The 23296-nt window shown below is 50.7% G+C and overlaps 1 protein-coding gene across 2 annotated transcripts; it reads left to right on the top strand.

Annotated features, from left to right (window-relative positions):
• The first annotated feature begins 956 nt into the window (after positions 1-956).
• LOC122365599 (son of sevenless homolog 2-like) lies at positions 957-19225 on the top strand. 2 transcript variants are annotated; one of them, XM_043336948.1, is made up of 23 exons: positions 957-1385; positions 2075-2194; positions 2499-2639; positions 2937-3020; positions 4085-4174; positions 6971-7309; positions 7784-7993; positions 8448-8718; positions 9119-9310; positions 9918-10035; positions 10328-10484; positions 11071-11178; positions 11468-11631; positions 11950-12106; positions 12585-12692; positions 13254-13439; positions 13830-14012; positions 14373-14490; positions 14790-14959; positions 15327-15446; positions 16735-16993; positions 17453-17815; positions 18266-19225. In XM_043336948.1, exons 1-23 carry the CDS (start codon positions 1272-1274, stop codon positions 18451-18453), a joined length of 3960 nt encoding a protein of 1319 aa, XP_043192883.1. In that variant the 5' UTR covers positions 957-1271; the 3' UTR covers positions 18454-19225. The 2 variants fall into 2 exon arrangements, with proteins under 2 accessions (XP_043192883.1, XP_043192881.1); XM_043336946.1 differs by lacking the exon at positions 11071-11178 and having other exon boundaries at positions 959-1385.
• The last annotated feature ends 4071 nt before the right edge of the window (positions 19226-23296 follow it).

The following is a 23296-nucleotide window of genomic DNA, read 5'->3' as shown; positions in this document are numbered from 1 at the left end:
CCCGCCGAGGCCCACGCTAAGCAGAGCTTGTTGCGTAGACCCCGACTCCTACCGTCCGATCGCGCAATTTCGGGTAATGGAGAATTTAGATGCCAAAGTTTAACGTGCCCTTCAAAGCCGAACACGACCGGTCCCACTCAACCGACTTCAACTGGCTGCCGATTTTTTGTTTTTTGTTTTGTTGGGTTAGGCCCTTTCGGTCCAATGAGACCATTTCAGAGCCGGGAGGATGATAGGATATAGGGGGAGACATGGGCAGGGCAGGCACCCTAGTGAGTCGCCGGGGCTGAGCCCGTCCAGAGGACAGGCCACCCAGCCCCAAGGCACTCACTGCACCCGGCTACGGGGTGCGCTCCCTCGGGAGCAGCGGTGCCGCTCTAAGGGAGCAGCCCGCATGAGATAAAGTTGCCTGTCCAGCCCGGAGAGGGGTTGCGGCGTGGAGGAGAAGGATTTCAGTATCCTGAGGATAGAAGCACGGAACGGTGCCTGCGGATGCTCCTACCAACCGAAGACCATCCCCCTCAGGAGTCTCAAATATCGAGCGCCGGAGCGACTCGAACCCGGGCTCTCACTACCGGGAGTCCGGTGCTCTACCAACTGAGCTACGGGACAGGCTTAATTTATTACAGGCTAATTTATCTAATTTGTACTTTTTGACATTTGTACATCACATTAAATGACACTGCATATAATTTGATAGCAGTAACTGCTTATGTTCATGCGAATTTCACCTTACCGTTGCTGAAAAACATATGACGTCAAAATATTTGCTTTGCCTTTTATTGTAAATAATGACTCTTAATAGCCAATATTATTCGTTTTTTGTATATTTTAAAATACTAATATCAATTTTTTTTTAATTTATAACAACAATGACAAAATATCAGCCAAACATAAATATTACGTTTCACATTCATGTCTATTTATTTTTAGCGTTTCTATGACGGATTGGCGCATGCGCAGTCATTGTTTAACGACAAATCCGATAAAGAATAGGCGAATGTGAGTGAATATTGCGCTGTGGTTTCCTCTGTATTCTAATAAAAAGAGGAGGCTAATCCTGCTTGATAAATAAAGTGTGTCAAGTGAAAAATAAGCGAGATCATGGGGAACTTGAATGTTTACCGTACATGCACAACTGAGAGCTGACAAGCCCACTTATCCGGAGCGAGCAAGGTGTAGTTCTTCAAGAATACAAATAGGACACTTAATTTTTCTTGCCTTTCATATTTAACGGTGATGTTTAACGAGCCCTGAAGCTACACTTTGAAATGTTTTCGGCAACAAGCAGCATCTCCTTGGATACCCAGTCACAAGTATATGATTTTAAGAGTGAAGAAAATGCATTAAAATGGCAAGGACTCTTCAAAGAATCACTTGGAAAGGTAAGATAACTGTGATTTAATTGGGCTAATGATGCTCTGTTAAGCTTTCATGGTTCATTGTTAATTTAATGTATTAAATGTTAATAGCTTTATACTTCATTTGTTTTTCCATCTGGTTAAATGCTATCTTATGATTAACGACTTCTTCCAAGAATGATAAGGAAATTATAGAAAGGTAAGATGAAAGTAATTGATACGTAACATACCAATGAACCGCATTGTAAAGAGGTTTTTTGAATATCAGCCACATTTTTTATATGCAAGGAATTTAATGGCATAAGTTCTATATGTTGCTGATTCAGACTTCTTCCATTATTAGCCATTATCGCAACATAATTAAACTTCTAACAGTTACATTTCTTAGTTTTGAAAGTTTCCCATCACTGAAGCCTAGATTTTACTTGTGTATAGATTCTTTGTTTTAAGTAATTAGCCTCATAGTTTATTGTTCAAATGACCTACGACCGTATCTTGTTTCCTCAATACCTAACTTTATCCTCATTGTTGTAATCAGTATAGTAATGCCATACAAGTGATATAGGTATGCAATAGACATGTTGTCTATACCTATCTGATCAAACCTACCTAGTTAAATCAAACCTAGTTATCCTAAATGATTTATCAGTGATACCACCAGTGTGCCTGCCTATACATTGTCAGCTGGCTGATCAAGTTGCACCTTTTTTCAGGTTTTGAGCCAGTTGCATATAAACCTGACTGCCCGTGAGGAGGCTCTGGAGCATGTTGAATCCCTGATTCTGCAGTTGCTCATGGTTCTGGCTGGAAAGCCAATGCCACACACTGTGCAGGTATGCTTACATTTGAATGCATTCTCTAGCTGCAGCATTTTCTTCCATAATGAAACTATCAATATAAAAAGTGAGGACATATATTTGATACGTGTTTCAGACACCTAAGGCAACACCTGTAATAGAAAACTAAGTATAATATACAATATTTCATGTAGGTCTTATATGCAATGTTAATAGTCTCTAATCCTAAATCATGAGAGCCTCATAATGTGAGCACACTGCTAGACACACTATCTAGGAATGATAGACCCAACTTATTTGAGTGTTAAATGTGTATTTCAACATGCTGATCTCCCTCTAGGATGTGGAAGACAAAGTTGAGAAAACATTCCCAAACCCAATCAACAAGTGGGCAATAAAAGAGGCCCGTGGTGTACTGGAGAAGGGGAAGAAGAAATCAGTTGAATTGCCAGTGGAAAAAGTTCACAACCTCCTAGTTAAGGTAAATAAAAAGACCCAAGTGCTTTGAGCTCTTTAATCTGAATGTGCATTGTATTTGTAGTTCACTGCTTTAGATGGTGTCTCAATTAGGTAAGGTTGACATTCAGACTTGTTAGAACAATCATATTCCAAATATTCTCTTCATTGCTGAATGAAAGTAAAGGTGATTGTCCTAAACCTGACAAAGTATTCTCATGAGTCATGATAGTTTTCATTATCTATAAATTTTTAGACTAGACTTTTATTACATCCTGATTTGTCATGTTCTGGTTTGACATATTTTGTGTTTGTGTTTCAGGAGGTGTTTCAGCATAAAATCGATTTTCAAGTGTCATTGTACATTGTGGCTGTTCTGGAGTATATTGCTGCTGATATCCTCAATGTAAGTTGTAGTTAGTGTTTTCATTTTATTTGTTTTATTACTGTCAAATGTCCCATGCTCATTCACGAGCTAAACTAGACCAGCTGCTGATGACATATCAACTCCCTTTTATTATTTATATTGAAGGGCACACTGATTTTCGTGGCTGTTGATAGTCTGATATTCAAAGTGCCCAACTTTCTCTAATAAAACCTTTTTTCATTTTTACTTGTTAATTCTTGAAAGCATAATTATTTGCATGAAGTAGGTAATTCCATTGTCTGTAATTTGGGTAGTTGCTAGGATGAAGGGTGTTCCAGATGTGTTATGGTAGATAGAATAAGATGATATACAATCTCAGGTAAATTCTTGCATGAATGTAAGTTGCCAGTAGCTTCTGGTTAGTTAACTTGTAATCAATGTAGCAACCATTCTGAATTCCACATAGTCTGCAATCGTCCACCTCCTTATTTTGTGTGATTTTTTACACTCCTTATGAAATCCAGGCTGAGTTCCTTCTAATCCTATCCCCAGAGATTCTCGAGATAGCGATCACACCGTCCTGTGATAATTTGGACGTCATACTCCTTATTCCCTTACTTGAAGTACTAATCCTGGTGAGAAATAGGATAAGGTGATTGTTATGGGGTTTAGTTACTGTCAAAGATACATATAGTAGTCTTCTTCATTATCAGTACATGAGAGATCTTCTTAAAATGTGATTGTTTTCATTTCTAAGAGACGTTTTAAAGCATTTTAACTTTGATGCAAATCAATTAAACATTTTCCTTTTCATTTTTGATTATTTTTCTCCAGCCTTTTCAATATGTGTTCTGTATTCACAAGGGGTGAAATATTGCTATTTTTATTGTGATCAGCTTCACAATAAATGTTAAAAGCATCTTAGTATGCTACCCTTTAGGAGCGTACGTGATCAGAATTCGGGAATGCAGTCTCGTGAGCAGTCTTCCTACTAGCTGAGCACAATGCACTGGTGCATCCCATAGCACGCTGACCAGTCGGTATGTCTGCCTATGCTCGTGGGCCGTTTGATCTAACCTTGCGCCTGTGCGCGTCCGTTTCAGCTGGCGGGCAAATACAAGAAGAACATCCACCATGTGGAGCACCACGCCATCACCACGCAGGACATCAAGACGGCGATATCGGCCGATCAGGTGGGTCGGCGTGCTGACCGCCGCGGAGGGAGGAGTTCCTCCCCCAAGAGTTCCTCCCCCGAGGGTTCTTCCCCAACACAAGTTCCTCTCCTGACTTGTGCGGGTCCACCTCTTCTGCTTCCGCTCCTGCTCCCGGTCGGTCGTTGTCGTTATGATGTTCCTCTCCCTCTCCTATTCGGGTTCCTATTCATCCGTTTTTTTTTTTCGATAAGCTCATCCTTTCACTCCCTCCTGATTTCTTTTGCCACTTGTGTACGCCGATGGCGAGCGTGAATCGGTGAATCTGGCAACCATGAGTGCAAGCCCTCAAACCAAAACAACGCTTTCATTCCGTTTCCCGTCCCTTCCCACCTTGGACACTCTCCTCAGATCCTCCGCTGTCACACGACCAGCGTTGCTTCTGCCGGGCTGTCACTGTATGCACTGTGCGGATGTAGTGCGGATGCTCGCCCCGGTCGGGCAGAGCCCAGAAACGTGCCAGGGACGAGCAGCTGACCCTGGTAGGGCTCAGCGCTGGGGATGGATGGGACGCTGCTTGGCTGCTCCGCCGCCGTCAGGACCGCTGTGCACTGTCGCACTGGTAGAGGCGAGAAGCTGTGGCTGGCTGGGTGTGGGGTTGGGTGGCAGGGGCTACCGTGTTATTTGATTGTGTCTGGTGTGACCAGGGCCTCTTTTCATGAAGTGAGTACTTAACTTATGCCGGTTTTTGGTCTTGTATTGCAAGTGCATGTTCAAACTATCGTCATCGCTTCACATGCAATTGCAATACAAGACCAAAAACCGGCGTAAGTTACGGACTCGCTTTATGAAACGAGGCCCAGGGTTGTGTGAGATAGCTGGTAAAATCACCCAGTTTTTGTCAAAAGAGACGACCTTTTTGCTGTATCGAAGACAAAGCAATCGGGCAAAATTTGGGTTGTTATAGGGTGCTTACGAATGCAAGAATGTGTCGTTTCTATCCAAATCTTTGTATTCCTACCCTACGTCGTATTCTTCAGCGATAAAAATGGATGAATTGTATTTTCTTAATAAGAGTACGTTGTTTTCTAGAACAACTCTGAGGGTGCTTTTGCCAGGTGTAACGACAGGGCGTCGTCCGCAATGTGTGTGCACATATGTACATGTGTAGGCGTGCGTGGCTGCGGTAGCGACTGGCGTGGATAGTCGCCGCGGCTGACAGTGCGCGTCTGTGTGTCTGTCTGTCTGTCCGTCACCGCCGCACGCGCTCGCAGAACTGGATAGTGCTGACCAAGGTAACGTGCTGAGTGCCGCATGGCTGCTACACTGCCCCTGACGGCACCGCTGCCCCAGCTGGCGCCACTGCTGCTTGCTGCTCCGCCTTCCTCCCACACTGCACTGTGGTGCACGCCGCACAATTTACTGCTGCCTCGTGCATATTCCCTCTGTACTACGTAGATTCCTCCGCATTTAGGAACCCACTCAATGTACCATCTTATGTCTTGTGTACCCGTACTTGGAACATCTGTTTGTCTGAAGGACATTCCCCGTCTGAGGGCAGTGATCAGCCAAGAGGATATAGAGTACCTGACGCTGGTCAGACTGTTGAATATTGTTAGTGTGGTCTGAAGCCTCAGAAGTCGCGTGGCAAAACAGTAGCGCTGTCGGAGAGCCTTGTGCTTCTCGTCAGCTCCGCCCCAGTCCCCTCTTGCATGACCTATCGCTCACAGTCACCCCATATCGGTCTATTAGGCCGTATCGGGGCGATGCATTGCACGGCATGAGGAACCACCCGTCCCGTCTTCCTGAGTCACTGCTGGAGTCCTTTGTGCTGACCGCGGTTAACATGGGATATCGGAGAGCCATCTTTGGCGGGGGCGGCACTCGGCTGGTATTGGGGCGGCCTTTGTTGCCACAGTGTCCGAAATAGGCGGGAAGTGGCGTCTGGACAGACAGTTTTATGGATTCGTGCTGGATGGTAACTTAGAGACATGGTACAGTGCGACTGCAAGTGTGGCAAAAAATGTCTGATCTGTTATTTTTTTTTTTTTAGATATTTGTATTTCCTTGGAAAGCAGTGCTTCTATAGCTACTTTTCAAAAATATTACGATCCAGAATGCATGATTATGTACCGTCTTGTCTAGTTCAAGACCAGCTCATCAGTAATCGATAGGTAGCGAATGTAACGCAATCTCACCAATTCCCGTTAAGTACCTATGGATCTCAGCGCACCTCTTTCGGTAGGAAATGTTCCTACAAAATATTGTAAAATAACATGGCCAGCTAAGCGTCCGTCGATACATCTTGCGACATGATTTTTCATAGGACGTAGCTGGGTATGCGCTCTCCAGATTTTTCCATTCTTCTGACTTGCCCCGGGTCGTCTCCGTCTTTTTTGCTGTGTCACCCCGACCCACTGATCCACCTACCGGCAGCACTTCGGAGAAACTCGCCGTAGCCCAGTTTGACATAGCCGTCTGTCGCGCCCCCATGTCTGCCTTCCCCACGTCTGTCATACCCGTGTCGGCCACGCCCTCACGTCTGCCTTCCTACGTCTGCCACGCCTTCAATTTGTCATACTCGCGTTAGTCATGCCCCCGCTGTCGTGCCGTGGTGCCTGTCACTGCCCCACCTAACCTGACATGGTGTCTGACCGTGTACCATGCGTCATGCCTCGCCTTTGTATCTATCCCCTACCCTTCCGTCAGGTGTCTGTCTGTCATGGTTGTGTCTGACCCATGCAGTCTGTCACACCCCATCTGTTATGCCCGTCAGTCACGCCCCATCTGCCACACCCTCCCACGCCTGACACCCCGCTCCCCGCCGCCGTCCGTCAGGTGCTCATGGACATGTTCGAGCAAGACGACGACGTATCCGCCTTCTCCGCCATCGAGGACGAGCCGGTCACGGCTATCAACTACGACGAGGCCGTCAAAGAGATCATCCTCGAGGAGAAGCAGTACATGCGCGACCTGAACCTAATCCTGAAGGTGTTCAAGGTGCAGATCGAGCGGACCAACCAGACCACCCCGCGCGACATGGAGCTCATCTTCAGCAACCTGTCTGATGTGTACGAGTGCACTGCCACCGTGCTGGGTCAGCTGGAGGACACGCTGGAGATGACCGATGACGGCTGGCACCTGAGCGTCGGCAGCTGCTTCGAGGAGCTGGCGGAGGTGAGTGGAGAAAGGTGGTCGGTAGGCTATTTAGAGTTCATAAGTTTTTATTTTTTGAGGGTCTAGCCGCAGTATGACATGGGATCTTGTTAGCCCCCGCTCTGTGACATTTTCTCTAGGCCCATTTCGATTTACATGAGCTGCAATATCGTTCAGCTCATTACCACAACGGGGACGTTCACATGTCTCCATATCCTACCCACTCGGCTATCCGCGCCTCGGTAAGACTCCGACGTGTATAAGGAGGAAGCGCACAAATGTATTTTCAACCTCAGCTGCTCGTCCCCTGCCGTTGCACGACTCGGAATGTGACGTGTATAACGATAAAAGAATGCACAACCGTTTTTCATAACCTCGCCATCCCGGTTCTTTGCCTGTCCTGTACCGGTACAAGAATCGGAGTTTGACGTGTACGAGAGGAGTGTGCGCTGGTGTGTTATAACCACTACCCTCCCCGTTCCCTGCCTGCCTCAGGACTCGGAGTTTGACGTGTACGAGAAGTACACGACAGACGTGCTGGAGCCGCAGTGTCGAGAGCACCTGTCCTCGCTACTGGAGCAGACGGAGATCTACAACCGGCTCGGCACGGCCGGACACGGGTTCCGCGAGGCCGTCAAGTACGTGCTACCCAAGCTGCTGCTGCTGCCCGTCGCGCACGTGCTCAAGTACTTCGATAATATCAAGGTAAGAACGGAGTGTGGGGTGTGTGAGCTGATGGGAGACTGGAGAGAGATGGAACTAGTAGGTAGCAGCTGAAGGTTGATCGGATTTTGAAGTGTATCTGGCGACGAAATCTGCTCAGCTTCAGTATTTGTGCTCTTGGTGGAAACCACAAACACCAAGTGATTGCGCATACCTCCTACAATAACCCTCTCCTGAAGGAAACCATCTGGCTCGCCGAATCGCAGCAAACGAACGCCCTAGCTTACTTGCACCCTATTGACCAGCTTCGTCTCACTTCTAGCACACATTTTGATCAGCGAACCCCTTCCTTAGATGTTGCTCCCCCACTTGGTCCATTGTCATGCCCGTCTTACATGCTTTGTTGCCCCCCCCCCCCCCATGGCCCAGAATGCTGTGCTTACGGGTCCCATATCTGGGACCTTCTTAACCCGCATCCCTCCCCCCCCCCCTGCAGATGCTGTGCCACCTGGCGCAGACGGAGGACGACCGCGAGGTGCTGGAGCAGGCGCAGGGCATGCTGAAACCGCTACAGACCCAGCTGGAGCGGATCGTCTCCAACAGCGGGGTCACGGTGCTGCCGCGCCGCAAGGCCGGCGACCCCCCGGCGCGCAACAACCGCTCCCTGCGCCAGGCGAGCCTGCAGAAGATGAACGAGGTGCAGCGCTCCATTGACGGCTGGGAGGGCAAGGACATCAGCCAGTGCGGCTGCAGCGAGTTCGTCAAAGGTGCGGAACGGGCGAATGAATGGGTTCATCGAGCTGTGGTGGTGATTGTGGGGCGGTAATGGTGGGACTGGGTGGTGAATGGTATGGTGGGAGCCGTTAGAAGAGGACTCTCGCTTCAGGTGTCTTATGTTTCGCTGTTGAGTCTGACATATACGTAAAGCACTACGCACCATCTGATGTTGTTGTGGTCTTTTCAATTTTGGCTCACTTATTTTTAATTTTTATTACTTACACACACACACACGCACACACACAAAACGCAGAGCTGCGCTAACTGGCCTCTCCGCCAACCACACTACCAGGCAGATACCCCAGCGTATGACCTGATTCTGACGTACTCACTGTGTCTTCCCGCTCGAACTGCCTATGACCTGACCCTGCGGCCCTTCTCTGCCCACAGAGGGTGTTCTGGGTAAGGTAGGCAGCGGCCGTAAGCTGACGGAGCGGCATGTCTTTCTGTTCGACGGTCTGATCGTGCTCTGCAAGCCCAACAGTCGACGCTCGTCAGTCACCGGCCCCGTGGCAGAGTTCCGGCTCAAGGAGAAGTTCCAGATCAGGAAGGTGGAAATCAAGGACCGCGAGGATAGCGATGGTAAGTGTTGGGGGACGGAGAGACGGGCAGGGGCTAGGGGACGTACGTCTAAGCAGACGAGGGGTAGGTATCATGATATGGCATCATGATATCATGGTATGGGGGATAGGGTCATGCGTGACGTCAGCCCCAAGCGTTGGTGATAATTATTTCTAATGTTATTCTCAAAGACAGTAACTTCAGATATGTTAAAACACTGTTGTCCAATCGTCAAATGCCAGTGACGTTTGTGCTTGATTGTCACTGAATCGGACGTGTTCAGGGAGAAGACTCACCATTACCTTTTACGTGGGGAGTTGCCTGAATCCTCGCACACGGCAGGCTCCCCTGTCAATTTTCATAAACGTGCCACTTCCCGATGCATAAAGGTGGATGATGTTACCTGCTTACGCATTATACAAGCCTAAGGTTAACTTTTGCGAGCAGTCGCCCAACTTTTGGCATCGTTGCTGCTTGTGAGGCGGACACAGGTCAGCTCGCCAGCGCGTACTCTCCATATTCATACTCATCATCATATTCATCCCGCATATTCAGTATCCTGGTCCTGCGTTACTGTCGCCTGACTCCTTCCGCGTGGTGTAACCCGTGCTCGCGTGTTTTCCGGCAGATCTGCGGTTTACGTTTGAGATCGCGCCGCGGGAACAGAGCAGTGTGATTCTCTTCGCCAAAACGGCGCAAGACAAGAACGAGTGGATGGCCAGTCTCATCATGCTCAACACAAAAAGGTACGCCCGGTCGCTAAATGCTACCCTGCTGAAATATACGTGTGCTATAATTGAGCAATAATGTACTGTCAATGCTGCTGTTTGTTTCTCACGTCATATATTGATGCAATTTTATATTACGGTAGTGTTACCATAAATGTGCAATGACACTGGGGCCTAACTTGCACTCAGGGCATATTGTTGTCTTACTACTTATGTAGCCAAGATGCGGGACGTATAAATTTAAGATATGCGCTTCCACGACAGTTCTCCGTCTACCTAACCTCCCAACCTCCCCGTGTGTGCCGTACAGCATGCTGGACCGCTCGCTGGACATGATCCTGCTGGACGAGGAGAAGAAGAACCCGCTGCGCCTGCCCGATCCGGAGCTGTACCCGTTCGCCGAGCCCGACAGCCCCGAGAACATCGTCCTCGAGCAACCAGAGTCGGGCGGAGTGCCGCTCATCAAGGTGGGTTGGGGCTGAGGGAAAGGGAGAGTTAGGGAGGGAGGGGATGAGATGGGACCGGGGATGCTCTGACAGATGGACGGGACGGGGGTGGTTGACGAGACATAAACGCGCTGGTAATTCGTTGTACTGGTATAGAAGGGAAACGGTGGAATTGGAGAATAAAGAGGGAGGAGACGGCGTATGTGGGCACCGCCGGTGGTTTTGATGGTCATTGGTCGTGCATATGGCTGGATTTTTCCCCCTCAAGAAGATCACCAACAGCCTGATGGGCGCGCTTACACATAAGAATTCAAACGATGTGATTCCAAATTGTAATATCCAATGTTTGAACGGCGGCGCCGGCTTGAATGGTTAGTGGCTTGCACGTCTGATGCACGATGGTTATACATGACCCTATTTGTCGACAAAGTGATAAGTGCTGTGGCGTATGTGGGGTCTCAAGTGCGGTGAGTTGGCTGCTGCAGCACGGGCCACATGCTGGCCCGTTTCGGTACCCCTGCTAGGCGTGTATGGGCCCTGAGACGTGTAGTGAGTGGTCGCTGTATCACGGTCCCCATGCTGACCCGCCTCTCCGTATCCTTTGCAGGGCGCCACGCTGACGAAGCTGACGGAGCGTCTGACGTACCACATGTACGCCGACCCGATGTTCGTGCGCACCTTCCTTACCACATTCCGCAGCTTCTGCACCGCACAGGTGGGTCAAACGATCATCTGGTGGGGGGTGAAGGGGAATTAGGGTTTATTAACTGGTAGTTTAGCTTTGTTTTCAGTTCGGCATTTACATTGTTTGCTATACGTTTGTCTATGTATTTATTTGGACCACATTTCAAGGTATCTTTGTCCCTTTGAAAAGGCTTTGAACGCTTTGAATACGTTGTGTCGTGCTACCAAGCGTTGTCTACCAATATATGCATGCGATAACTTTGTCGACCGTTAACTGTCCCGCTGCTCGAGCTGCTAACCCTGTGCTCGTCCTGCCACAGGAGCTGCTGACGCTGCTGCTGAAGCGCTACAACATCCCGGAGCCGGCGGCGCTGGCCGACCAGTCGCCCACACCGACCGGACTCGACACCAAGGCCGTCAAGGCCACACTGCGCGACGACAACAAACGCTTCCGAAAGGAGTACAGCCAGCCCGTCAAGTTCAGGTGAGCGACGGCGACAATCTGGACTCGTACAGGCGACGTTCAGGTGGCTGTGCAGTGACATACAAATTTGTCAGGTCTCTTGTGGTAAATATCGCTATGGCTTCTATTCGATATGAGGCCATCGGTTGGTTTGTAGGATTGCTGAAGCTCATTCACATAACGTTTATAAGGTTAATTATGCTTGTGCTGAAGTTGTGTGAACACTTAACACATCAAAGTACAACCAACCCTCAAGATGTATTTTCGATCGCGAGCCCTAAACTGCCTTCCGCCCTTGTATCGATCATCAGTCTCTAACCGTTGGCCGACTCCGTTCAGGGTGTTAAACGTGTTGAGACACTGGGTGGACCACCACTTTTACGACTTTGAGCGCGATCAGAAGCTGCTGCTGCGGCTGGAGAGCTTCCTCACGGAGATCCGGGGCAAGGTGATGCGCAAGTGGGCAGAGAGCATCACCAAGATCATCCAGAGGAAGGTGAGAGACGGGACCAGAGAGGTGGGAACCGATGGGTTGTGAGGGGAGTTTTAGTCGCCGATTGGTGCCGCCGTGGCTGGCAAGACGTTTTTGTGGAGATATGCTTGCTCTAGAAGTTCGTGAACTCGCATAGATAAGGCTGATTTTTTCCAAACTGCACCATGATGTTAAGCAGGTCGGACGTTGAACGGGTTCAAAATGGGCCGATTCGTCGTATGTTCCTTTTAAAGTTTTCTTTTGTATTAATGTCACACTCTCGTCATTTCTCTATGTAAAAAAGTATTTGACTTTGATGGGGAGTAATAATAAATAAGCATCTTCTCTTCTCATCATGCCCACTGACCATCTTACTAATTGCTTACCCTGACCGTTACCTATTCGCCCCACACCACTGACCACACCGGAGCATTTCCCTCTCTGTACGTGCACCGTCACTGAGTACCACCACCGTCCCCCCCCCCCCCCCGTCGTCCCGCAGAAGAAGCGTGACGAGCTGAAGCCGGAGGTTGTGTTTGGAGTGGACCGGTCGCCGCCGCCTACTGAGTGGCACGTCTACAAGAGTGAGGACGACTGGAAACACCCGCCGGTACGGACCGGGCATGGGAAGAGGAGTGGTGGGAGGGTATGGATGGGATGAGGACGACTGGAAACACCCGCCGGTATGGACGGGGCATGGGACTCCGGGGTGGGGGTGGGTGGGTATGGATGGGGTGATGGTGTGGAAACACCCACCCGCCGGTACGGATCGGGCATGGGACTCCGGGGTGGTAGACATAGACATAGACTTATATTTTGGCATTCCGAACGGTGGGGGTGGGTATGGATGGGATGAGGGGGTTTGGATGATGAGGGTGGTGAAAATATGCTGTTGGAGCCTATGGGCGTTGTCACCATGTGTGGTTTCTTGGGTTTGCTGCCTAGATGGTGTTTTGGGATGATTAAGAGCGGTACTGCATAGAAATGGCAAAGCCACTGCTTATATTGCTTTCTCACTCGGGGCTTGAAATTTAAGGCGAAGTGATTGTTTGCTACGTGCGAGGGCTAACACAACTACTGTCCACTGTCAGTTTTCCTTCGATGTAGCTTTGATAGGTTATCTTTTTACCAGAATTTGAGCATGATAAAACTTCCTCCCTTTCCCCCACAGGACGACTCTGGCGTGATGCTGCTGCTGCTGCTGCACCCGATCGAGGTGGCGCGCCAGCTCACTCTACTCGAGTTCGACCTGTACCGGGCCGTCAAACCTGCCGAGCTGGTCGGCTCAGTGTGGACCAAGGAGAACAAGCAGCAGGCGTCGCCCAACCTGCTCCGAATGATACACCACAATACCAATGTAAGGACGTGGATGTTTGGGCAAAGACATGGGGGAACTGGGTTAGTTTCGGGATGGGATTGGGGGCGGATGAAGGAAGGGGTAGTGAGGGGTCGTTCGAAGAAGCGTGCTCGATAGGTAATGAAGATGGACCGGCTCACCTATTTAAAATGCTTATACGTTTCATTGTATTTGTCATTTTACTTCTTGTTCTGTATTCCGGGCGCGTACCCCACAAATGTTGGAAGAATGGTGACAGAAATATTGGCGCAAGCTGACATAATAACGCTCTAGTCTAGGAACGAGGTTCATGCGCTTCCTTCGTTCTATATCTCCCAAACACCCTTAACTGCCCCTCGAGGCGGGTGCCCACCCTAGCCGACTTCTCTAACGTTCCCACCTCTCCGTCAGGTGACTCGGTGGCTGGAGAAGTGCGTGGTCGACACGGACAACATCGACGAGCGTCGCGCCGTGGTGTCGCGCATCATAGAGATCATGGTGGTGCTGCAGGAGCTCAACAACTTCAGCGGCGTGCTGGAGGTGGTGGCGGCGCTCGACAGCGCCGCCGTACACCGGCTCACGCTCACATTCGAGGTGAGAGAGGGAGGGAAAGGAAGGGAGAGTGAGATGACTGCAGGAGGTGGAAGCAAGAGGAATCCAGTAATGGGGAAGGAAAAGAAGGGAGAGAGGGAGGTGAAAAGGAGATGTCGACGGAACCTGTTGGGAGCACGATGTCTTAGAATGGAATGTTTTCCGAGCCAAGCTTTTTACGTTAATTGGTGAGTCATCAACCGATCGATTGTCGGGCGTATCAGCCGTCTGCGTGATAATTCACTCCTACAACCTTTGTCCATATCGGCAACCATGACACATCGGCTGCATTCAGCCCGCGGGGATATTCATGGTTACCAATTGACTACGTGTCATCTTCGTAACCACCCTGCGCTTCCGCAGGAGATCGTTCCGAAGCTGGACCGGGCGCTGGAAGAGGCCCGCGAGCTCTGCCACGACCACTACAAGAAGTACCAGGAGAAGCTGCGCTCCATCAACCCGCCCTGTGTGCCGTTCTTCGGTGAGTGGTGGGCACTTTCTATAGTTTATAGCTTTGACAGTTGCGTTTAGCGTGTTAGTTAGGATGATGACATTCACGGTGCATCATCGGCCTTGCTGGATCGTCGTGACAGCAGAGACTATGAACGGTCGTTTTAAGGAACTGGGCCGATGAAGGTAGAATGGGTAATTCATCGCAACTTTGGTTATTGGGACTCATGGATTGAATGTGTTTTACTTTCTACGACCTTGTCGACTACACATTGAAAATGCACCACTGTCGAAGCCCGAAGGTGACGTGTATGTTTTCACTCACCCCAGGCATGTACCTGACCAACATCCTGCACATCGACGAGGGTAACCCGGACTTCCTCCCCAAGTCGGATCGTCTGATCAACTTCAGCAAACGGCGGAAGGTGGCGGAGATCACGGGCGAGATTCAGCAGTACCAGAACCAGCCATACTGCCTCAAACCCGTACCCAAAATCAGGGTCAGTAGACGGAGGGGACTGGACGTGGGGAGGACCGGGTACGGGTGTGTATGTGATAATGTGGTGTGCTGGGTGTGTGGAGTGGCGTAGTTGACAGTATCTTCCGTGAACGTCTTCACTCTTCAATGTTTTTTCGTTCGTCTCCTCGTCGGTATAGTTGGTACTTGGTTCTGAAGCTTGCATTTTGTGACAGTGAAGGTAGCTACTGGGCAGGTTGCTGGTGCCATGATTGATTTATGTACGGCTTTGTGAAATGCTTTGGCCACGACCATATCGTCAGCGCCTCCTACATTTCTGTATTCCGCAATCCTCCTCCTGTGTCTCTGCCTCTGTCTCCATCTGACCGTCTCGGTGTCGTCGTCGGCAGAGCTTCCTGGAGTCGTTGCGGCCGTTCGAGGAGGGCAAGGAGACGGAGGAGATCAACAACTACCTGTACACCCGGTCACTGACCATCGAGCCGCGCGGCTGCCGCGTGCCGCCCAAATTCGTGAGTGGATTAGCGGCAGAGAAATCGCCCGGGTATCTGAGGGGAAGGAAATTGTCGCGGTTAGATGAGAGCAGCTACATCCAGCTGTGATACAGCTAGATTTTGTCAGCTTTTACATACTAGACCGAACATAGTTTACGGAGTAGCATTTCTTTTGTTGGTGAATATTAAATGTTGATTTCGTGTTCCTGCCGTTGGGTATCTTTTATGTGTTTTGATTCTGCTTTGCAAGCAGTTACATTGCTTCATTAGGCGCAACCTTTGCTCAGCTTTGTTTCTGTAGCGAGGAAGCCCTCATGAAAACCGAACTATCTAGCATCTCCCATGGTAGGTTGACTTCAGAACAATCTGGGCCGTTGACGAATAGCTTAACATGGGAAACGCGCTGTCAGCTTTGTGCTGTATAAGTGTGTATTCATGTTCAACTTGCTATGAGTTCATCCGGTTCATATGTTGATGTTAGCTGGTGCCTACTGAACCGCTAATTCCCAGTAATATCGCGTAAGCGGACAGGTCGACGGTTCCCAGAAAGATCATCCTATGTACGGTTTTTAGAATTTTACAGAAGAAGCGAACAGCTTCTGAAGCGACTGTGACACATCAATATGGCTTGAACGAATTCTTGCACACGGTATCTCAGTACAGGAGGCAGCTAACCATGCGGATGTTCTTGGCTCCTGCGCGGCTCGTCGAGCTGAATCGACTGATAAAAAATCTCAGTTTCGATAAATTTGACATTAAGGCTGTAATTATTGCTGAGAACCCGCGACGTGATCAGTCCGGTCTCTTCTTAGTGACCTGTTTATCGTGAAAGCTCCTCGGCAGTGTCAGCGTCAACATGGCCCTGTGTATTCCCTGAGGATTACTCAGCGTCGTGTATTTTCCACGGACTGCTTCAAACATTGACATCACGTCATCACATTATGACATATGGTGCACACTGCACTGATCTCCCAGCAACACATGTCGTGTCCGATAAGGACACGTCTTCTAAATATGGAGGCATCACAGCCTTTTTGGTGGTCCCAACATGGCTTATCAATCTCGTCTCACCCTATTCCTCTTCCCTCCAGTTGTGCCATTTTAATTTGGGACATAGCTCGCCTAATATTCCATTTTATTTTTATCCTTTTCCCTCTATCTCGTCTCACCCGTCTGACCGTTCTCTTCAGTTCTACCCCCCCTTTCCCCTCCACCTGCTCCCGCCGTGCCAGTGCAGTGGGACGGCATTTCGCTGACCCTTCCTCTCCCTCCCTCTCCCCTCTGACCCCCTCTCTGTCTCCTCCAGCCGCGGCAATGGGACGGCATCTCTCTCCGCTCGCCGGGCATCAAGGCGCGCCGATCGAACGTGCCGCACCCGCTGCCTTCGATGCGCCACACGCCGTCCCGTATCGCCGAGGAGGCCAACAACAACAACCCGGAGACGCCGCGCGTGCTCACGCCGCCCACACCGTCGACTCCGTGCTCTCCGCCGCACACGGCCAACAGTGACAACAGCGTGTTCGCGCCGGTGGTGCTGGGCACCGCCAGCAGCAACTGCAGCTCAGGTGGGAAGAGGGGATGGGTGGGGAAGGGTTGGGAGGGGAGGCGATGGGAGAGAACGGTTTGGGAAGGGCGAGTGTCCTAGGTAGGGTTAGGCTGTTCGCCGAGACGGGACATTGGATGGTTGAGAGGGCGAAGGCAGGGGGCCTGGAATGGATGGGGACGCATGGTTTGGTGCGGAGGGCTGAAGTTGGAGTTCGAATAAGACGTTTGCAGTTTGCAGTACGGTGTGTTGGGATAGTCCTGGAAATTTCATCGCGATGAAGGTTATCCATTATCCAATATGATACCTATCTACCTCAGTTTTAGTTCGAGGGTGGTGCATTGTTCGTTTGGATAAGTTTGTAAGTATTCTGCCCATGCCTTCCACGGTTATATGCAGCTGGCATCGTGTCCAGTCTCAGTTACTTGGTTCCCCCTCCCTAATATTTAAAGCTCTGACGACCTATTCCGCGCGTCGGCAGGTTACGGGACACTGACATCTCTACCGCCGCCTCTACCGCCGCCGCTGCCACCTCGCCGAAAACGCGAGCTCTCCCTGGCGGACGTGTCTGCTCGCGTCCAGCAGGCGCCCGACGCGCCCGAGCTGCCGCCGCGCAACAGCTCTCCGCCGCCGCGGCCGCCGCGGCGCGACCAGACCCTGCCGCGGATGCACTCGGCCAGCCTGCTACACGCGCACTTTCCACCCGACGTGCCACCGCCGCGGCGTAACTCGTCGGTGGATTCCCCGCCGCTGCCGCCGCCGCCGCCAGCCACCCTGCCGCGCCGGCTGCCCGTCACCGGTGACCCGGCGACCGATCCGTTCTCACGGATGGGAATGGACAGAGGTGAGGGAAAGGGGAGCAGAGAGGGAGAGAGCGTAGCAGGGATTAAGAAGGCGGGATATAAGAGAGGCCCGCGACAATATGTGATATAAATAAAAGGAGGAAATGGGTAAGAATACATGGGAGCATCAAAATAATGAGGAAATATGAAACATGGGTGATATGATATGCAAAGTATTTAAACGTTTATGGCATTTTATCGAATAATTAATAAGCTCGCCTTGTGAAATCGGCGTAGCCGTGGCTTTACCCCACTGATTCCGTGCATGCATCATGTTTGACCCCATGATGGCCAGGCAACTTGCTGTATAGTTAGTTTCCAACCATTATGTGGGCCTGTCGCCGCCGATGGCTCAGCTTCGGCCGCGGTGATGGTGACTTGTCCCGTGTCAGCCGTCTCCGCGGCCGTCGGTCCCGTATCTGACCCCCGTCTTCCACCCCGTGTCTGCACAGGCGCCGTCCGCTCGGCCAGTCCGTCGTCGGGCAGTCGGAGCGCGCGCGACCCGCACCCGCACCGCAACCACTTCAACTTCAACTTCGCCATGGCGCCGCCGCTGCCGGCCGCCGGCGCCGGGCCGCAGCTGCCGCCCAAGCCGTATCGGCAGACGTGTTCGCTGACGGAGCCGGGCGGCGCGCCCTAGGGTCGCCCCCGCCCCCGCCCCCGCTGCCGCTGCCGCCGCCGCCGCCGGGCCGTCGCTGTTCGGCGGCTCGCGATGAGTGCCACGCACTACGAACAATACTGTGATAGATTGTTGACAAATCCCGTGAATATTTCTATTAGCTGTAATCAGCGGTGGCGCGGCCGGGCTGGGCTGAACTGGGCTGGGGATGGGCGGGGTCAGGTCAGGTCAGGGCGGACCGGGCCGGGCAGGGGCGGACACAGAGGTCACCGGAACCTTGGGCTGTCCGTCTGTCCGTCCAACCGACCGGCTGGCGGGGCGCCGTCGCGGCGGCCGGAGCCAGCGGCCGGCGCTGCCAGGAGCCCGCGGGCCTGCCCCGGCCCACATTGATCTCAATAGAGAAGTGCGTTTCCTCCCGAAGAACGATCGACTGGTGGTGTGTGCTTACGATGCCATATATACGCTCATTATCAATGTTGCAAACGTATTATAGACGAAGTCGAGAGTACTTTTACCCATATGACAACAACGACGCTGATGTATGATTTGTTTTGGGATGTGAATTGTTGACGGATGCTATCACGTGACCGCTCCGCGGGTTCGAAAGCCGCCATTTCGAGGGCTCATCCTGGAAACGAATGGCTTTAAGCGTGCTGGTGGACGCGGACGGGTGCCGAACGTCCGCTGCGCCGGGCACACCGGGGCCGGTGTGGCGTGTGAGTGGCCGTGGTGCCGCCCGCTGGTGGCCCAATGTCGCCCCCCGCTGTAATATACAATTGTACATAGGACCGTGGCCGGGCGTTTGTGCTGAACCTGACGGTCTGTGTGGTTAGGAAGCTCTGCTAACGTACAGGTACGGGTACTTTGGTACCTGGCCGCAATAGTGACGACCTAGCCGAGAAATGCGGGGCGCCGTGAACCCACTAGCCACTGTCGTACCCTTCGCATCCCATAATATCGGCTAGCAGTATGAATGTGATCAGTGATGCCACTTTTATGAGCATTGCGCTATTGGAACAGCCTCTGGAACCTCACGGATCTAACCTGGAATCGAAATTAAGTTCGTGAAATGAGTCCGCTGAAGATTATGACCAGGGTCAAACATCTGCATAATGTATTTGAACGGGCTTTTACTTTTTTAAATTTATTTTGTTTTTTTATTTGGACGCCGTTTTGCACGCACATTTCCGTACATCTCGACATAACACGCACACTACACGGGAGTTGGACGACCACTAACTTGAATGGAGTTCGTGGGTCGCACCGTACAGTCCACAGCAGAAGTAATGTGTGGTTTCAGTCATGGGTATGTTCTGCTTCTGAAGCCTAGGAACGATTAGCCAGACTGCAACGAGACTTTAAATGTAGCTTACATGTATCTTCAGTCTTCACCCTTGCAGCTACAACTTTATCTATTGACGTCTTCTGTTCAATCAGTTCGCATTTAAAAATCGTCGGTCAAAGTCATCCGTTGAGATTGGTAAAACTCCACACATTACTTTAGCGTTGTGCTGTACGTCCTGGCTTTTGATTCCTGATAATACCCACGCCTACGATGACGGCATGACCAGTGACCACTGATGCACTTGATCAATTGGACTTCAGTTTGCCTTTGCTGCCCATTGGCGGCGTTGTAGGTACGCGGAAACAGAAAATTTATTGACGATGCATTACCTACCACATTACCCTCAGTCCTCACGTCTTATCAGTCAAATGTCGCGTCTAAAACGTTCAATTTGGAATGCAATATTTTAAGCGCACCTTTTACTACATTGATGAATATGATGCTTGAATTTGTTAATGCTTATACTTTTTTATCATTGCCTTGAGATAAAGTGTAATAAACCTAACTGAATTGATGAAATACTAGGACTTACTCCACAAGGAGATCGAATGGGTCGGAGCGCTTTCAATATGTATTATACATATCGTCGTCAGCGAATCAATAACGGGTCGAATCGAGTCGGGTATCGAAGAGGTTCGGGAGCTGCGCGGCAGAGCGATCACATACTATTCGAATTATGCATTAAAGAGAATAAAAAACACGTGAGAACAATCATGATACACTAGCTGCTAAAATGAATTAAAATGGGGTGCTAAAATGCATAAATGGCACGTATAAAAGTACAATAAGGGGGGGGGGGGAAACAGGATACCTATGGTGATAAAGACTGAGTAGAAAAGGGAACAAAGACTATACAAAACTGAGTGCAAAAACTGTAAAAGGACGAGTACAAATATAAATACATACAAAGGCCGAACTAGACGTAAACACTACTGACAAAAACGGCGGATTATCGGCAGCCAGCGGTCATGCAGCAGGGCACCCGAGTTCCTGTTCACGTTTGCGTCATTCGGCGACACCAGGACGGCTTCACGCCGACCAACAGTCCGAATATAGGCCGATTCCAGGAGAAGTCGCATCTGGTGATGACTGGCTCGATTCAAGATCTTGATGGCATCGAAAGCAGGTGAGCAGTCTCTATGGGTACTGAAGGCCGATGTATTGGCTCTCGAGCGGACTGCTCCAGTCCAGCTCTCCCGGTGTTCTCGGAGTCTCGTGCCCAGCTCACGATCTGTCTCGCCGATATAGACCATTGGGTCACCGTCCACTTGGCAGGAGCACTCGATCCGATAGATGACGTTGCTCTGTTGTAGCTTAGGCAGATGGTGCTTAGCCTTGCTGCAGAGCAGCGAGCCGATGGTGACTGAAGGCTTGGAGACGAGCTGGATCCCGATCTTGCTGGCCTCCCGTTTGAGTTGGTAGAACAGGGGGCCGGCAAACGGAACAGAGACTCGGACAGGCGCCGGGTGTGAGTTCGCGCTAGGTGGCGCTGGTAGGGCCCTTGCCTTCAGTCTGAGATCGGTCCGACTTCATCCGCCAGAAGTTTCATCATCATGGCTACCCACGATCATTCATCGACTCGGCCATTCAGAAGACTCGGACCGATCTCAGACTGAAGGCAAGGGCCCTACCAGCGCCACCTAGCGCGAACTCACACCCGGCGCCTGTCCGAGTCTCTGTTCCGTTTGCCGGCCCCCTGTTCTACCAACTCAAACGGGAGGCCAGCAAGATCGGGATCCAGCTCGTCTCCAAGCCTTCAGTCACCATCGGCTCGCTGCTCTGCAGCAAGGCTAAGCACCATCTGCCTAAGCTACAACAGAGCAACGTCATCTATCGGATCGAGTGCTCCTGCCAAGTGGACGGTGACCCAATGGTCTATATCGGCGAGACAGATCGTGAGCTGGGCACGAGACTCCGAGAACACCGGGAGAGCTGGACTGGAGCAGTCCGCTCGAGAGCCAATACATCGGCCTTCAGTACCCATAGAGACTGCTCACCTGCTTTCGATGCCATCAAGATCTTGAATCGAGCCAGTCATCACCAGATGCGACTTCTCCTGGAATCGGCCTATATTCGGACTGTTGGTCGGCGTGAAGCCGTCCTGGTGTCGCCGAATGACGCAAACGTGAACAGGAACTCGGGTGCCCTGCTGCATGACCGCTGGCTGCCGATAATCCGCCGTTTTTGTCAGTAGTGTTTACGTCTAGTTCGGCCTTTGTATGTATTTATATTTGTACTCGTCCTTTTACAGTTTTTGCACTCAGTTTTGTATAGTCTTTGTTCCCTTTTCTACTCAGTCTTTATCACCATAGGTATCCTGTTTCCCCCCCCCCCCTTATTGTACTTTTATACGTGCCATTTATGCATTTTAGCACCCCATTTTAATTCATTTTAGCAGCTAGTGTATCATGATTGTTCTCACGTGTTTTTTATTCTCTTTAATGCATAATTCGAATAGTATGTGATCGCTCTGCCGCGCAGCTCCCGAACCTCTTCGATACCCGACTCGATTCGACCCGTTATTGATTCGCTGACGACGATATGTATAATACATATTGAAAGCGCTCCGACCCATTCGATCTCCTTGTGGAGTAAGTCCTAGTATTTCATCAATTTAATTCCATCTCCACATCATGTCATTACGTCAAACCTAACTGAAGTGCTCAAAACAAAACATCGGCAGAGGCTCTTGCGTGCTATCTCATCTGCGTGCTTCTGCTGTTAGCCATGGGAGCGAACAATACAGGGTGTCCGGAAAGTCCTGGCGCTTCTTTTGGACGCCGTCTAACGCGCGCTGTGATTATTGGACATTCAGCCAATCACCACAGACATGACCCCTCGTTGACCGCTAAGCTAGGGGTCGTATAAATATGACTTTGAAATCGTTTTCAGTGATGGGTAGATGGGCGAAGATGCGCCTTGTCGCTGAATGCCTGCGCGCGGCGGCCGGGTGCGCCTTGAACGAGGCGCGAGTTGCAGGGCGATGCGGTGTTTTTCGATGAATGGTTTAGCAGGTAGAGGCTTATTCCGACTCGGGAATTCCTTAGAAAATATCCTCAGACCGGTACGACCGCGGTATGTCAAAACTGCAGAGAACAGAGCAGCATTTCAGCGCGGCAATCGAAGAAACTGCGGGGGTCTGATTGACGAAAATGTCCCATCATCTTCGTCAATGTCGAATAAATGAATAACAGGCTGGTCCACGAGGGGTTCCTGGACAGCCACATCAACCCGAGGGTCAAGACGACTTGACAGAGGAGCTTGCCGGGCCAGATCACCGTGGCGAAATGAGATTAGGCCGCCTTATTCTCCTAACCTGACCCGCTCGACTAAGGCGTGCTACGCGTTTTGTAGAACAGGATCTAGGCCATTTCTCACCCCAGCCTGGAGTCGTTGAAGACTCGCATCATGACAGCATGGGAGGAAATGGCAACGCCCCACATCGTCAAAACCCGCAGGCGCTTCCTCCCCTACGTCGAGGCCGTCGTCGGCGCCGACGGTGGTTACATTCAATGAGCA

Source organism: Amphibalanus amphitrite, unplaced genomic scaffold, assembly GCF_019059575.1.
Source record: "Amphibalanus amphitrite isolate SeventyFive unplaced genomic scaffold, NRLGWU_Aamphi_draft 000750F_arrow, whole genome shotgun sequence".
NCBI lineage: Eukaryota > Metazoa > Arthropoda > Thecostraca > Balanomorpha > Balanidae > Amphibalanus > Amphibalanus amphitrite.
The sequence above is the reverse complement of the archived record's forward strand: the minus strand, read 5'-3'. Positions and strand labels throughout refer to the sequence as shown.

Excerpts from the sequence above, each read along its gene's own strand:
- LOC122365599 (XM_043336948.1), top strand. The coding sequence starts at position 1,272 with ATGTTTTCGGCAACAAGCAGCATCTCCTTGGATACCCAGTCACAAGTA. Across the intron at positions 1,386-2,074 it reads TCAAAGAATCACTTGGAAAG|GTTTTGAGCCAGTTGCATAT; the intron begins GTAAGATAACTG and ends ACCTTTTTTCAG. Across the intron at positions 12,693-13,253 it reads ACGACTGGAAACACCCGCCG|GACGACTCTGGCGTGATGCT; the intron begins GTACGGACCGGG and ends TTTCCCCCACAG.